The sequence below is a fragment of the Coloeus monedula genome (genome assembly GCF_965178545.1).
Source record: "Coloeus monedula genome assembly, chromosome: 3".
NCBI lineage: Eukaryota > Metazoa > Chordata > Aves > Passeriformes > Corvidae > Coloeus > Coloeus monedula.
Window position 1 is genome coordinate 114781318 of NC_138783.1, and position 17389 is coordinate 114798706.

General features: G+C 46.3%; 1 protein-coding gene across 1 annotated transcript; it reads left to right on the forward strand.

Annotated features, from left to right (window-relative positions):
* Positions 1-332: 332 nt before the first annotated feature.
* LOC309570921 (cystathionine beta-synthase-like) lies at positions 333-16814 on the forward strand (the record flags this gene model as incomplete). Its single annotated transcript, XM_082277992.1, has 16 exons — positions 333-374; positions 1088-1299; positions 1540-1646; positions 2395-2529; positions 5060-5139; positions 5589-5723; positions 6243-6312; positions 7878-7969; positions 8821-8946; positions 9654-9738; positions 9935-10040; positions 10791-10865; positions 11574-11708; positions 12620-12728; positions 15284-15368; positions 16685-16814. The coding sequence occupies 16 exons, from the start codon at positions 333-335 to the stop codon at positions 16792-16794; spliced, it is 1704 nt and encodes a 567-aa protein (XP_082134118.1). The 3' UTR covers positions 16795-16814.
* Between the last annotated feature and the right edge of the window lie 575 nt (positions 16815-17389).

Here is a 17389-nt window from a genome sequence, read left to right on the forward strand (position 1 = left end):
ACTTTTCTGGCTCTGAGCTGTGGAGGACGTGGCAGAGGGAAGATTAGGTAATGCAGGAAGGATGGGGTCAGGGGACCCTCCATCAACCTTGCACAACACCTCTGCTGCATGTTTTATTTTTAATCCTGTTTATACAAGTTGTCTTCACTTTCGCAGCTCCTTTTTTTTCCCCCTATGAAAAAGATGTGTGTGGTTTTGCCAATGTGAGACAGGTTTTTTTTTGTTCTAACTTGCACGATCTGCAGCTCTGAAGGATTCCAGTCTCGTGAGCCACAGTACTCGTTCTCCTGAAGAAAGTCCAGTTTCCTGTGCCACCACCTCCACCAAAAACCATGGAGAAGTTTGTCTCAGAAAGGCCTGTTCCTCTGTCTAAGGTACTCCTGGGTCTTTGGGGAATACTGTTTGCCCATCTTTGCATCACCAGGATTTGGGAGAGCCCTGTCTGTTTCCAGGGAGATTTCTAGGTTGTTTTGCTGAAATTCTGTGGAGGCAAGGGATTAATAAATAAAAATAAATAAAATAAACTGAAGGGATTAATCCTGGGAGTACTGGAGTGAAAGTGCAGACTGAGCAAGGGGAGAAACTTCCAGTTTGATCAGAAGCTCTTTGGCTGGAGAACTTTTCATGGAAGGGCCAAGACCAGGTTTCAAGGCCAGGCTGGATGGGGCTCTGAGGTGTTGAAATCTTTCTGGAAGAGTTCTCCCTGACCACCAGCAGCAATGCAGAGTCTTCTGGCACATCTAATTAGTCACCAAGCAGTCTTACTGCATTCCAGTCTTCTTGGAATGGGGAGATTTTGTTTCAGAAAGCTTTTGGTGTGGGAGGAGTGTCTCCCATGAGAATAGTCCTGGTTTTTTGGTATCTGTGGAGGCTTGTTGCACTGAGCACATGTGTTTAAATTATCTCTGTGCAGGGCACTGTGGTGAGCTTTTGCTCCCAAACTCGCACTGCAAGATTCTCATGGTGGTGATAAGGATTTGGCAAACCAAGATGATGCTGAAACCCTTTGCCATCTTCACAGTACTATGGAAACATCAACTCCTTTATTTTTATTTTTTTCTCTTCTCTTCCTTCTCCCTCCCCCAAGAATGAAATCCTTACTTTTCCTTCCCAGAAGAAGCCAGATATGAACTCATGCCCTCATGCACCTGCCAAATATCTTGTCTCTGGTGGGGTGGACTCCGAGAACTGCAAGGCCAATGAGAAGGAAAGGCAGTGGATCCGCCCTGATACACCCAGCAAATGCACCTGGAAGCTTGGGAAACCCCTCTCTGCCTCCCCCCATCACCATGCCACCCTGTAAGTGTTATTTTATTTGCTGTTTTTCAGCATGAATCCAGGTCTGATTAATCCTTGCTTTGGATCAAGGACTTGATGTTGTGAGTTTGTAACCAATGGATATTCTTTTAAACTGAAATAACTAAAATAACCAGCCTGCTAAAGGAGAAAGCTGGTTGAAATAAAAAGCACCAGAAATGCTGTGTGGTTGTTGTTGTGACCCTTCTGTGAATACTCTGGCTTTGTTTGTGTTTGTACCAGGCCAGAGCCTCCGAAGATCCTGCCAAACATCCTGAATAAAGTTGGCAACACACCTTTGGTGCGGATCAACAAGATTGGGAAGCACTTTGGGCTCAAGTGTGAACTCTGTGAGTTGCTGCAGGCAGAGAACAAGCTAACTAACACTGTTTCAGAAGCTTGGGCAGCTCTGGTTAGTAATGTTATATAACCTGGCCACAGGAGTGCAGGTAATTGACAAGAAATGGTGAGAAAAAAATCCTGGCTTTCATTGGCAGATTTTCAGGTTTTTAGGATTTGGTTATCTAAAACATCTGTCAGCTTGGACCTCATGAGAACAATTCCTGCAGCTTTTCCCTTTTTTTTTTTTTTGAGAAAGCAAACTGTTTTTCATAGAAAATAATTTTTTAAGTGTAAAGAAGTTGTGTGAAGTTTTGGACTGCTTCTCCTATTCAGAGTATTCAGCAGTGTGTGCACAATGCAGCTCTGCAGTTATCACTAAGGATCACTGAAAATGATTAAAGGGGTGAAACTGTCAGTGAATAATTTTTTTGTTTGGTTGGGGTCTTAAACCCAACCATACTGGAGGCATCTGGAGCTGTGGTCAGAGCCCTGAAAGGTGGTGTCCAACACCACTGAAGGGATTATTGCTGGGAGTACTGGAGTGAAAGTGCAGGCTGAGCATGGGGAGAAACTTCCAGTTTGATCAGACGTTTTTTGGCTGGAGAACTTACCAGGAGAGGAGCAAGACCAGGTTCAAGGCCAGGTTGGATGGGGCTGGGAGCAACCTGGTCTGGTGGAAGGTGTCCCTACCCATGGCAAGGGTGGAGCTGGATGAGCTTTGAAGTCCCTTCCAGCCCTGCTGGTTTGTGTTTGCAGTGGCCAAGTGTGAGTACTTCAACGCCGGGGGCAGCGTGAAGGACCGCATCAGCCTCAGGATGGTGGAGGATGCTGAGAAGGCTGGGATCCTGAAGCCTGGGGACACCATCATAGAGCCAACCTCTGGGAACACAGGTAGGGGATGGAGAGACTCAGGAAAGCATGGGGGCAGTGCTGTGGTGGTTTTCCTGGAAAAGGCAGGTTGGAGATGGGAGCCTGTGCAAGGAGGAAAGGGGATCTCTCCGTGCCTGCAGGGAGCAGTGCCTCTCCCATCTCACACAAGGAACAATTCTGCAGTGTCCTCTGCTGACCAGAGCAGCTGGGAAGACGTTCTGCTAAATTACAGAGCCTCTTTGCTTTGAAAGAGGTGCTAGGCCAGACTCACTAGAGTCCTTTGGAATTCAAGTCTGACTGAAGTTTTTGTGGAAAAAAGCACCCAAAAGACTGGTGTGGATCTGGGTCTTCCCCTTTTTTCTGTTGGGGAAGTCCCGTGGACCTTCTGTCAGGTGAGGTGGGCCTGGTTTTAGGAGCAGCCATGCTGGTGCAGCTGAGATGGGGGATGAGCTGCATCCCCACAGCACTGCCTGACAGAGCCCCTGGATTGTCAGCAGGTTCCACCTGGGTCCACATTTCCTCCTTGGAGGGCTGGAGGGAGGAACAGTCCCCATAAGTCAGGGCAGAGCATCTGATGATCTGAGCAGTCTGGAGCTCCCGTGTCAAAGCTGTCGCAGTTGTGTTAAGCTGCTCTACCAGTGGGGAGTCAAACACACCTGGAATGTTCCCCCTTGAGCCAAATATAAAACACATAACACAGTTAAATATAGATAGTTACATATGACATACACTGCCTCCTCTGAGGAGGTTCATGGGGTGAGCTACAAGCTGCCCTCCTGCCTGATGTGTTCTGGAGAGGTGTCTGATCCTGTTCCTAAACTCTTTCCTGGGCTTCCACCCACTGCTGCTTTCTAATAGACACTGACCAGGCAGATCTTTATGTTGTTCTTTGTTACTGGAGGGACTGGGGTGATGAGCTGCTCTGTGACCAGTTCCCCAGCCTGCAGCAGAAAACTGGGAAGTCACATCTGTTGCTGTTTGCTCAGCAGTTGCTGGGGGGATGGATCAGGGGATTCTAGGGGCATTCAGGGCAGCTGAAGCCTTTGTGAGTGTGGCTGTACCTCCTGCCTGAACAATGGTGTGGAGTGGAAAATATCCATGTGTGTTGCATTCCTCCTGTGTCCAAGGTCATACCATGACATCCCCCTCTCTGGGTCAGTACCTGATAAATGATTCTCCTTGCCACAGAATCCAAAAAGACAGAAGTGAAGGAGATACAGGACAATAACTTTGGAAAGCTGATTTGGTTTTTTTTTTGGTCATATAAGAGCAAAGATCAGGGCACACAGCAAGCTGAGAGAATTGGCTTTTGCTCTCTACTGCTCAGAGCTTACTGAGTATGTTGAATGTGAGAGCTAATGTGTTATATCTTTGTCCTCTCTCAGCCAAAGTCCTGTTTTGATGTTTGCTGCATTTCCAGGTCAGTAGCAGAAAGTACAAAGTATTAGAGTTCAGGTCTCAAAATCCTTTCTTCATCACAACCATAAGGAAGATCTGGATGACTTCTCTTCAGCCTTTGGCTTCAATGAGGCTGTTGCTGTCTTATTTATTTTGGTATTTGGGCATCCATATTTATCTATAATATACTAAGAAAAGTTGTTTCCTTTCCTAATATATTAAACACTACTTGAATTGTTTGAGGTGTGAGTTATACTTCTCCTAGAGGAACAGTTAAAGATTATTAGGGTGGTGGTTTTTTTCTCCCCTAGACGATCCACATAAAAACATATAAACAGAGCCAGCTTTGAACAGTCAAGTCTCTGTGCAGTTGAGCTGCATGTGTTGGTCCTGTGCTGGTGCCCAGAACAGCAGGGGAGCTGCAGCCTGACCTCACACACCTCTCAGCCAACCTGATCAGCTCAGCCTGTCCAGCAGAGAGGTGATCTGATAGCAGGTGTAAGCTTCTCTTCCACACTTCTGAGCTCAGCTCTTCAGGAGCAGGAGGTGACCAGCTGGAAGGCAGGAATCAGGCTGGAGGTGCAGATTTTCAGAGTAGAAATGAGATGTCTGTCTCCAACAGCCAGGGTGCTTCACTGTGGTAGCAAGCTGACACAGTGCATTAGAACCTCAACCACAAACAGCATCTAAATAATTTCTTTTTAGACAGGACTTAGTTTCAGCACATTGCAAATAGGGATTTATGCAGAAGTGAGTTAATAGAGGCCCTACGGATCTTTCGACAGAATCAAAGTGATTCCTCCAGTCTCCTCCAGCTTAAAGCACATTCCTTTCCCAAGTTACTTCTGGAAAAATGAAGTGGGTGAGACAGGAGGAAGGTGATGTGCCTGTGGTAAAGCCAGCAGTTTGCACATGTCAAGTTTCCCCTCCCTTGGCTAAACTTTCTCTTTGCTGTGAACCTCAGACGAGTATCAGCATCTGTAAACCCAGTTCCCCCCAACAGGCAGAAACATTCCCTTTGCCACCCCTCTGGAGACACTCTATTCAAGCCTCTGGTGAAAATGTGATGAAAGCCAGGGCGTGCCAAAGCTGGCACTGTGGGTTTTGTGCTGTGCTGCTGCTCACTGAGTGCTCTGCTTGCCTTTGCTTGCAGGGATCGGGCTGGCCTTGGCGGCGGCAGTGAAGGGTTACCGCTGCATCATTGTCATGCCAGAGAAGATGAGCATGGAGAAGGTCAGAGCTGCCTCTGTTTTGAAGAATTTAAAAAGTAAACATGTTTGCACTCGCAGAGTTCCTGCTGCAGATGGGTGCTGGGGCTTCAGCAACAAAGGTGCAGGCTCTTGGCCAGGCAAAACTCTGCCAAGGAGCTGTTGCCAGTGCTCGCAGAAATCCAGGCTAGCTAGCCATGGATAGAAAATGGCTTTAAGACCCATCCCCACAGCACTGCCACTTTGAAAACTCCCATAACTTTTAAATACAGGTGTCAAGACAACCTGAGGTTTGCCTGGTGCATTGAAATGGTTACCTGTGCCCTGTGTTAGCTGTTAGCTGCTGGGCAGAGGGTGAAGGAAGGCAGGGCTGAAGCTTTGAATATTCTGCAAATATTCTGGGCTCGGGGCTGAGTGTGAAGGGAGCCTGTTGAGGGGGTTTTGGAGTTTCGTGACCACCTTTATTTGCTGCAGGTGGATGTCCTGAGAGCTCTGGGTGCTGAGATTGTGAGGACCCCAACTACTGCCAGATTTGATTCTCCTGAATCTCACGTAGGAGTGGCCTGGAGGCTGAAGAACGAAATCCCCAACGCACACATCCTAGACCAGGTGAGAGCCAAGGTGTCACAAGTGCAGGTGTGGCATGGAGGAGTCTCTGTAGTGTCCTGGGATGTCTGTTCAGCACTCTCCATGTGTCTCTGGAGGAGAAGATGCCCCAAATCTGGAGCTGGAGCTGAGCATTCACTGGACTGTAGGAAAGGAAGTTTTTACAGTCACTAGAGAGCAGCAACGAGCTGGTGTTTGCCAGAACTACAACACTTACGGTGTTTATTTCCACTGAGCTGGCAATCCTGTGAGAAAGAATGGACAAAGGGGTCATGTTGCTAAGAGTAGCTGTCCCACAGACAGGACTGATTTTGGCACGGGAGCGTGCTGGCACCTTCAGACTGCGCTTAAATTAGGTCACTTATGGGGCCTGGCTCCAGATAATACACAATGCAACAGTCAGCAAAGAGTATGTTTAGGTGTTCTGGGGCTTGGGGATTGTTTGGAATGTTTCTGAACTGCCTCAAAATGTGATTTTTGTATTTCTGGTTTACTTCATGGCTGATCTGTCTTTCAATTTAGTACCGCAATGCCAGCAACCCCCTGACGCACTATGACACCACAGCTGAGGAGATCCTGCAGCAGTGTGATGGTAGGTCTGCTCTGCTGCTAAACCCCCCTTCAACAAGCTCCTGGTAGTGCCCTGTTGTTCTGTACTTGGGGAATGAGAGCTGGGCTGGATGAGAAATGCAGAGATTTTGATAAAGCCAACCCCATACATATCCTGTGTGTCATTAGAGAATTACCATATTTCAGAAGTCACAGTCGTGATGTTTTTTTTCCATTAAAGAAGAATTCTTTGGTTTTTAGATTCCCCTGCTTGTGATGAGATGGAGAAAGCAGTGCTTAAGTGACCTTAGAAAAAGCTTCATACGTAGACTGGCATGGAATAGGGTCATTCTTCTCTGATCACAGACAGAGAAATAGCTGGTTTAACATTCCCAGAGCAAGCACTCCAGTACACTGGAAGCATCTTCACTTTGGAGTCCCCAGGGGCACAAACTGCTCTGTGTCACAGCTGTCACCAGCAGGGCCCTCTGGCACTGCAGGGCTCTCTTCAGTGTTGGCTCTGGGCAGCTGAGCACCAGAAGGGGCTGAGCTGTGGCAGCAGAGCTTCAGCTGGGCTCATTCCTCAGCTCAGGAGCTGGTTTGAGAGCTGTTGGAGACATTCCATGTGATGCTGCAGCCACGTGGGCATTTCCATAGGGGATAGAAGGGGTTCATACAGAAGGCTGCAGACCTGCCTTATTAAGCAGTACATTTTCTGATTGGACCCCCTGATAAGAAATGCAGCTATTAAATTCATTCTCATTGAGGTGAAGACCATGTGAAAGGTTCTCTTCCCTCCTAAATCTCTAGCTTTTCAGAGGATTTGGCTTGTCTTTCTGTGCCAAACTTAAGAGTTAAAGTGAGTACACTTTTACAAGCTGCCATCCCACAGACTGAGAGTCCAGATGAGCTCCAGATTTAGGCTTCTTATTTCTATTTACTTCCCCTGACAGGCCAGGCACTGTTCAGCTACCCCTGCCTGGTGGGGTGTTATTCTTTTGGCTGGTAGGCAATTGATTTTGTGTGTGAATTGATGACCTTTTAAAAACTGAATTTTTTTTTTTTTAATTAACAAAGCTGTCGTGTGGATGCACCAGAGAAGCTGTAGGTGGTGACAGGGGGATGAACTGTCACATCCACACTCAAACAGTCCTTTTCACATGAAAATGAGGGAGTAGTTGTGTTAGCATTTCTCTCCAGGGATGCCTATCCCATGCTCTTGGCACTCACTCAGTTAATTAACAAACATAATGGGCTGCTCAGTTTAACTTAGAGAATGAATTGTCTGTATCAGCAAATACAGTAACAGGAAAACTGCAGCTGTCAGCTCTGTGGCCACCTCCAGCTGTGTCCAAAGTGCCACAGATTGGTGCCTTGCCAGGCCTCTGGGTGGACATTTCAAAACCCTTGTTGGAGAAAATGATGATTGAGCAAATGCAGTTTCAAGGCAGGTCTCACAACAGCTCCTGGTAAGCAAAGAGCCCTGTTGTGCCCTTTTCAGCCACTCTGTGCATTTCTGTTGAAGGAAGTCTGTCCTTGGGTGTAAGTGAGCTTTCAATCCATCATTCTGTTGGAGATTTCACACTTCTCTCCCACCCCCTTAAACAGGAAAGGTGGACATGGTGGTGGCCACGGCTGGCACAGGAGGTACCATCACTGGCATCTCCAGGAAGCTGAAGGAGAAGTGTCCAGGATGCAAAGTAAGTGACAAGCTCACTGCTTTTCTCTTTAGTGTCTCCTCAAACTGCCTCACTTGGCACATCCCACTCCTTGTAAGCCTGCCCTGGGTCTCTGTGGGAAGCTCTTGGGTGTTCTCAGCTAGAATCAGTTAGAATGTACTTCTGGCTGCAGAGAGGGTTTCAGAGTGTCTGAAATCACCGTGCTCTGCTCCCACTGGTGACCAGAGTTCAGGTTTGGCTCAGCAGATGAACAGTGACCCTCAGATGCCTCCATGGGGTGTCTGGGAAACTTCCTTCTCTGGTGTGTGCTCTGCAGCCTTGAGTTCCCTCCCTGGCTGTGCCTTCCCCAACTGCTCTGGAGCTGCTGAGGTTCTGCCCAGTGGAATTGTCGCTGCACACACCAGCCTGTGTGTTCTCCTGTATGATGTGATAGATTTCCTCACAGAACTTGTGATCCTGCTTCAATCATGAGTATTTTCCTATGCAGGCATGGAGTGGTAAGGAAAATAAAACTGATCTGCTTGCACTTTACACAAACTGAGTTGTCTGTAATGATGTCTGACATGTGAATGAGGACAGCCCTGTCTCAGGGAAGCCCTGTTTTCTGTTAAACCAAGTAAAACTCGTGTAGAACAAGTGGTGCCATCAGTGTCCACAGCCTGAGGAGATGGGATGGGTTTCCAAGGGGTCAGAAGCAGCAAAGCATTTTGCTCCCAGGGGAGGTAAATGTTGCCAGGAGGAAATCAACAGGAGACCAGGTTGCTGTCACTTGGCTGTATGCTACCAGCGTCTGTGACAAAGCCAGTGCTCACAGGGGCTGTGCTCTCCAAAGCTGTGTGTCTCGGTGGCCTGAGTGGAAACTGCTTCTCCAGATTATAGGTGTGGATCCTGAAGGCTCCATCCTCGCTGAACCAGAAGAACTGAACAAGACTGACAAGACAATGTATGAAGTGGAAGGAATTGGATATGATTTTGTCCCCACAGTGTTGGATAGATCTGTAAGTCACACTGCTTGGTTTACTGCCCTTTGCCCTCTGCTGGGATGCAGGAGTGAGGTTAAAGGCAGAGGAAAAACTTGGGGAAGTATTTCTTTGAGCTGAAATGGAAGGGCTAGCAGGCAGAGCTATTCCTGTTCTTTCCATCAGCAAAAACAGCCCTTGAAAGGCTTCTGAACTGGCTACATTTGTTTTACAATGCCAGGTGAAAATGCTGCAAGTCGATAACGTTTTCCTAGAACACACACTTATTTTTATGCTTAAAAAAACCCCAAAACACACCTGAAAAAAACAATCCTGAAACACACACAATAAAAACAAACAAACAAAAAACCCAACAACTAAGCAATAAAGAAATCCCCTCCAACAAAGCATCCCAACCCGTTGTGGACAAAGTGGTGTGACTGCGTCCTGAGCAGATCCTGTGTCCCTGGGAAGCCCTCCAAGAGGGGAGGAAGCTGATGCTGTCTGAGGCTGACTCACAGCAGCCTGCTCTCACAGCAGGGTGCCAATAAGGAGCCCCTTGTGCTGATGTGATCATCTTACCTTGGCAAAAAACCCCTCTTGGCATTTGGAGGAGGATGGAAACCCGGGCTCAGCAGGGCAGCTGTTCCCTCAAAGAGCCAGGGCTGAATTCACACTGGTTGTGTGGTTGCCCTGTCTCTCCTCATTCAAACAGAGCCTTGTTTGTGTCTCCTGCCCTTCCCCAGACTGTGGACCAGTGGTACAAGAGCAATGATGAGGAGTCGTTTGCTTTAGCACGGATGCTGATCCGCGAGGAGGGACTGCTGTGTGGTAAGAGCAGGCGGGACCCCTCTGGCTTTCTCTGAGTAGTCCTTGGGTGGCTGAAGCCTTGTGCAGATCACAGAGACTTTGTTCCACTTCAGAACTTGTCTTCCTCGCTCTGGGCTCCTCTGTTCTTCCTGCTCCTCTCTTTTGATCGTTGTCATTTCGCGGTTTTACGGTTTTGCCCCTCTGTGTGTTGTGGCAGGTGGCAGCTCGGGCAGTGCCATGTCTGTAGCCGTGAAGGCAGCCAAGGAGCTGAAGGAGGGTCAGCGCTGCGTTGTCATCTTACCTGACTCCATCAGGAACTACATGTAAGGACCTGCTGGTTTTCCCTCTGGGAAAGGGGTGAGGCAGACCCTCAGACCTCCTTACAGACCTCCTTGTAACACCCAGGTATCCCAGCAAGGAATGTCTTTGGGGCACAAGTTCTGAGCTGTCTAAAAAGCATCTGACATGGAGCAGGGATGATCTTTTCCCTTTTAAAGTTGAGCTCTGATTTCAGTAGATAATCATCAGTGGTTAGCACCTTTCACAGCAAAGGCTTTGCGTTCACTGTGTCATTTGTGGGGGATCACTGGTTATCCCATTCCTGGAGGGGTCCCTGTGCCCAAACAGCAGGACCCAGCACTCCTGCAGCCCAGCAGCCACCCTCAGGGTGAGTTTGCAGGTGGCAGCCCCCGGGCTTCGAGCTGTGCTGAGAAAACATATCCCAAAACATGGTATTTTTAGCTGAGTTTCCTGACTTCTGCTGCATCCAGCTCAATATTAGACAGACAGAAGCTGCAGACAGACCTTGCCTGGAACATCCCCATTCCAGGCTTTGTCTCTATCGTATTCCAAGGGGCTGATGTAGTTGGGAGTTTTGTTTCCTATGGGATTCCTTTTTCTTCCCATGAGTATTTCTTCCCCATGTCCCTGGCTGGTAAGCTTGGATGGCAAATGATGGCTATTTCCAGCTACACTTTAGCTGTTGGTGACAGTGAGCTGTGAACAGTTGCCTCTGTTTGCTGTCAGATGTTCAGCCCCTGCTAATGAGATTTTCACTTCCTGGTGCTCTGCAGGTCCAAGTTCTTGAGTGACAAATGGATGATTCAGAAAGGGTTCATGAAAGAAGAAGACCTTGGCAACAAACCTTGGTAAGCCTGTCAGATCCATTTGGATCTCCATGAGTCTACTCAATCGAGTTTATGGCAGTTGCTAATTTAAAGCTCATTTCAATTTACACTTCTCCTTTGATTTAGCTGATCTTCCATGCTATTGTCTTGATGTATAATTGCAGCTGTTAATCAAATCTGCTCTAATTAGTTGACATCCTTCCTTGAGTTGTATGGCAGCAGAAGAAAATTTGGTACTTAAAGATTGGTTTTTTTAATGAAGAGCGTTATATCTGAAATAAAAGAAAAGGTAGTATACAAAGAATCCTTTCAAAATCAGAGTTCCTGAGTGCAAAGCACTGCAAGTCTACATAGGTGGGAGGGAATCTTCCCTAAATTGTTGCCTGCAATGACTGTAAATAGGTCTTTGAGTAGGAGCACAAAATTTCTGTGTAAGATATAAATAATGGAATTGAGGAGGTTAGTGCTCTCCAGTAACTATCTGTAATCACAGAAAGCAGATGAAATGTGGAAAAGGGTTTTGATTTTCAAGCCTTCTCACACTTCAGTGACTTTCTGATATTGGGGATAAAACTTGAGAGCCCTGAAGCTTTATTGACTCTGGCTGAATCCTGACTCTTCCTTGCAGCCTTTTGTCATTCCTGTGGTGCTGGAGGCCACAGTGCATGGAGAACTGGTTCTGTTCTCTCCAGAAGACTTGCATGGGTTTGTTTTTCATTCCATCCCCAGGTGGTGGAACATCAGTATTCAGGAGCTGAGCCTCTCTGCCCCCCTGACCGTGCTTCCAACTGTTACCTGTGCAAAGACTGTGGAAATCCTCCGGGAGAAGGGATTCGACCAGGTACCAGTTGTTGATGAATCTGGGTATGTCCACATATATCACTCTTCATCCATATGTATCACTTCCCTTGCCAGCTCTTCGGGGATGTCTTTTAAATGCTTGCTGGAAGTGTAATTGCCTTCTCACTGATCCTTTTTCATTGATTAACGCAGCTCGGAAATGTTGCCTTGAACACACCAATGCTGGACTGTGTGTTTTCTTGCCAGATTGTCCTGCCCTTCACACGATTCTAATGATTATTTTGATGTGCTTACTCAGTGTGTCTCTGCAGGATAATTTAATTTCTTTTAATAATAATACCAGTTTAACGTAACAAAGCAAAAACTCCTATTTCAAACAACCAAGCCTGAACGTGCCCACCTCTATCAGAGCTTTCACAGAGTTTCTTCAGCACACTGTGTTATAGTGCAGTGCTGCAGTGACCCCTACAAACCAGGGTGTCCCCAGCAAGCTGGGATGTGCCTTACCACCCTGCAGGTCTCCTGCAGACAGGCTGAGTATTGAAGAGTTGCTCATTTGTGCTGACCTGAGGGATGAATTGTTGTAGATCCTCGTAGGAAAAAGGGACATGAGCCAAACTGGGGTGAGCTTTCAAAAGGACAGATCAGAGTGTGGGAAAAGTTTGTGCTTTCCAAAAGCTCTCTGAGACTGCAGGTAGCCCTCTGCAGCTGCAAGGAGCAGAGATACAAAGAGCCTGGTGCTCAGAAGGACCTGCAGCACCTGCTGCCTTGTGTGTGAATCTCCAGGACCTCTGAGAACTGTACTCTGTCTCCTGCAGACACACAGAACCCAAGTGTCCCATGGATAATGCTGCATTATTGCCATGAAGTAGCTGAACTGACTCCTGCAGGCTGGCTTACAGTGGGTGCTTTGTTCTACAGGAACACCTGGGGCTTTTGTGTTGTTTATCCCTACCTTCTCTCTCCTTCCTCAGGGTGATTCTGGGCATGGTTACCCTGGGTAACATGCTTTCCTCACTGCTTGTTGGAAAAGTTAAGCCTTCTGATGAAGTCAGAAAAGTAATCTACAAGCAATTCCAACAGGTAGGCAGGTATATTCTGCAGCTCCTGGTTCTCTGCTTGCAAGAACTGGAGTAGGTGTGCTCACACTACACAGGCTGGGTGAGGTTTACCTGGGCTGTTACTGAGCACAGAATTTTCTTTTGAAAAAACGTGAAATGCTTGACTTCGTTTTCACTAGGCTTTAAGTTTCAACACTGCCCCAAAGTGGAGCAACTGCTGTGTTCTGGAAGTGTGTGTAATGCTTCTGCTCAACCTGTGAGCCACCCTGAGGCTGAGCAAGGGTGCTGGTTCCTTATGGACAAATGTAAATTTATTTTTTCCTCCCCAGACAGACAATCCAGCATCGTGGGGAAATGTGGTGCGTAACACAACCACTTAGTTCACGTTCTCCCTCACTTGGACACCTCGAGAGTCTCTGGGGCTGGTGGTGTCTGATGGTTTCTGTGGCTGCTCTGGTGCCAATTCTCTGCACTTCTGAGGTTGTGGCTCTTGCCATGGGCAGCTTGAAGGCTTCTTCAGTCAAGAACAGCTTAACCATTTCTTTTCACTTTATTTCTGGTACTTTCTTGGTGGAGGTTGGAAGGGGAGTGGCACAAGCTGTGGTGCTGCTGACATGTTAACTAAAAGTGGTTATTTTTCCATTTGAATTGATGGGTTAGTGGAGAAACATAGTGGAATGCACATAACCTCAGAAGTATTGTGGATTTTGCTTTTTTTACCACTTTAGTCAAGGGGATTTGGCTTGTTCATGAGCGAAATTGGGAAAATGAATCATCTGTGTCACCAAAATGACTTCTGATAGCCTACATGGGATACCACAGCTGCATCAAATAAGAGGCTTAGCCTGTAAACCAGGGCAAAGGTACATTTTGGAAAGATGGATCTTTTGGCTTTTTTAGGTTGCTCAGAGAGGTTGTAGATTTCCCATCCCTGGAAGTGTTCAAGGCCAGGCTGGGTGGGGCTCTGAACAACCTGGGACAGTGGAAGGTGTCCCTGCCCATGGCAGGGGGGTGGGTCTGGGTGATCCTTAGGGTCCCTTCCAACACAAACCATTCTGTGATTGTTTAACATGGGCAGCCTGCTTTGATAGGATCCCTGCAATTATTTTGGGGCAATCTCTTAGAATGGAAGCAGAGTGGTTATAGATTTTTTGAAAGTCCCTGGTACCATTGTGCTCTAGGGACTTGAAACACCAGTCACAGGATAATTTGCCAACCCAAACAAGTGCTAGTGGAGGGAAGAGCTGTCCTTGTGGAGTCAGATGTTAGTTCCAGTGGTGTGGGTTCCCAGTCATGTGCAGTGTAGTACCATGTGCATAGACTCATTGCTTTAAAGACTTAGTAAGCTTTTAAAAAAAAAGCCTAAATGTGAGAAAACCTGTAGGCAAAATGTTTAAGGAGCTTGAATGAGCAGTAGGGAGACAGGTGAAAACTCCATGGGGGTTCTGTTAAATTTCCACTGAGCATCTCTAGGCATGTTTATGTCTTCGTGGTTGTCCCAGTGCTGCTAAAGGCTGCTTGTCCTGGTTGTCCATAACCTGCCCAGTCCCTGAAAACAGATTTGGGACTGGTGGGTGACTCCATGTGGCAGCGGATCCAGATTTCCCACCTCCTTCCTTTCCTGGCCCACAAGTTTAAGGATTGGTTCCTCAGTCTGCACTACAGCTGGTCCCTTAAACACAGGCTGCTGGGAATCCTCTGACTCCCAGTATGGAAACAGAGTTCTGTGTTCCAGTGCAGCCCAGCTGTTCATGCCATGGCACTTATTTCTCACAGAGTAAAGGCTTTTTGAATCTGCAGTGCAAGACTCTTCTTTCGTGTGAATTCCTTTAATAAAAGTATGTCAGATGGTGGGTGCTGGGGAGAGTCACCTGGTTAATGGAGCTGTGGCTGCTTCTTCATATGTTAAATTATGTTTGAACAGTTTTAGACATTTTTCTAAATAATTGCAGTAGGTGATTGCTGAAGCGTTTTGCAAGTATCTGTTTCTTTGCAGAATTAACACAGGGTGCTTTCTTGTTCAGTCTTAGCAAAGTTGAACTTCACAAAAGATGAATTCTTAAATCTCAGTTCCTTGATTTGCACCCAAATCCAGTGTTAGCTGAGCAATCTTTCACCCTTGGTTTCGTTTTTGGCTTGTTTAGGTTTTTCTGCCTTTGCAGATCATATTCCCTTCCCCAGTGCTTTGCAGCCTGATTCACTCACCTTGTCACAATCCTTTTGGAATAAAAATCACCAAATATAAAGAGTTTTATGGTAACTTCTTTTGTTGAGACACATGGAACACTTGAGACCTTCTTTGATTCTTAGCATTTTTCAGATTTTCATTATATTCATTATGTTTACAGAGTCAGAATGAATAACTTCATGTAGTGCTTCGTTTTCTTGAAAATTAGAAACAAAGAAAATGGATCTTTTAAGTTGGCCTTGATTTATTGGTGTTTTCTAATGCTTCAGGTGGTAGCAGCACACAAATGCTGATGTACTGATTTTAGTTCTGCATGAATTGTGTGGGGATTATTGACCACTAAACGTAGAAAGGACTGTTTTATTCAAGTTTTGTAACTCTCTCCTCAGATTAACCTGAAAGACAACTTGGGGAAACTCTCTCACATCTTGGAAATAGACCACTTTGCTCTAGTGGTTCATGAACAGATTCAATGTGAGTACAAAGTACTGCACCTTGTGAGAGCAAATTTGTGAGTGGTAACAAGAAGCAAGGGGAGTGTGAATGAGTAAATGAGCTCTGCAGTAGCAAAATCCTCTTTCTGTGTCAGACTATGTGCTACTCATTTTCATCCCTGGAAGTGTCCAAGGCCAGGCTGGACAGGTCTTGGAGCAACCTGGTCTACTGGAAGGTGTCCCTGCCCGTGGCAGGGATTGGAATGGGATGATTTTTAAGATCCCTTCCAACCCAAGCCATTCTATGATTAATTAGACTAAATAAATCTTCAAATCTGGGGTATATTACTCTTATATGTGAATAGTATTTTGTCCTGTTTCATCTTCCTTACAGCAGACAGCTTGCAAAGTTACAAACACTGAGAAACAAGAGTCAAAACTATGTTAAGTTGTGCCAGATAAATTTATCTTTAGTTTCTCAATTACAACTGGAGGAAGAAGAGCCATCAGATTTGGGGTTGTTCCTGATAATCTCCATAAGGATGTGCTCTTGGCTCTGAGCTGACTATTTATAAACCTAGAATCTCACTGAAAGCTTGCAGTGGAACAGAGATGGGTAAATAAAAAGCCCATGGCAGTCCAGCTGACTGAAAAAACTGGTTATAGAAGTAGACTACACACCTCAGTACAGGCAGACTTTAGGAACAAGGAATTTAGACAATAGATAAAGGGCCAGAGGTCATGTTGCCACTTGAGTCCCAGGTCAAGGCTTAGGCTCACAATGAGAAAATCACTTGAACCTGTGCTCTCAATGCAGCACAGATTAAATGGATAGTAAATTTTTTGGATATAAATGGGGTATTAAGGTTTTTATACTGATTCTGTATTTGACAGGGATGCAGGAGGATAACCATCTTCCTGTGTCACGTTTCTTCCTCAAAATGTGGTTCCACTGGGCTGTCCAAGTGGCTCCTGCTTCCAATGGGGTAATGCCACCTGCAGCTGTTTCAAGTAATTAATGTTTGAGGAAAATACACTTTATGGCAGAGGGCCTGGTTTGAATTTTTGTGTCAAGAAAAATAAATGCAGCAGACTCTTATCCTTCCTTCCATAATGTCTCAGTGTCCCTTTTGATGAGGAGCCTTTCTGAGCTGAAAATCCTTGTCACTTCCTCTGGGACTCTTGGCCAAGGTGCCCTTTGTGTTTCCCCTCTGTGTGCCAGGATCACCAAAGAGCTCCAGGCTTGTGGACCTGGGATGGCTCAGCCCCCACTTTTACAAACACTGCCACTAAAACCAAGCAGAAGGGGGTGTGTTTGTGCCTCCTGAAGGCAGAGCTGCCTTTTTCTCTGTGCAGATCACACGGATGGCTCCTCCAGCAAGCGGCAGATGGTGTTTGGCATCGTGACAGCCATCGACCTCCTGAACTTTGTAACCGCACGGGAGCGGGAGAGGAAATCCAACTAAAGCCAAGCACCAACGTGGAGCCTCTTCAACATTTTGCAATCTCCAACAAAGAATCAGGTTTATGTCCTAAGTAGAATGTGGGTTTTTTTTGTTGGGTTTTTGTTGTTTTTTTTTTTAAATTCTGAAAATAAGCAGTTAGCTATCCTGGTGTCAGCTATCCAGCCAGTGTGTCCTGCTGTATTGCACAGCTTCTGGGACTTGTTTCTTAATCAGGTTAAGCAATATTTCTTATCAAGACAATTTATTTTTTTACCTATATATATGTATATGTATGTGTAAAAAATATTGCCTAAATTAACTGGTGTGTTCCTTATTTCTTATGTCTAAAGGCTGGCTTTCCAAAACATTGTTTCAGATTCATAAAATGTCTTGAAATAAAGAGTTACTGAAGCAGAGGCCCAAGAGAGCTCTGGAAAGTTCTGGATGGTTTTTTTTCCCCCCATTCAAGGGTGTTAAGTTAGATATTACCTGTGTGGAGACAAAATTGGGACTGGGGCATGGGGAGAAGAAAGGAGGGTTTCCCTTTTGGTGGCATCAGTGTAAAACAAGGAAAATCCTGAGGGCTGGAGCTGAGAATCGCTCCAGCCATCTGCTC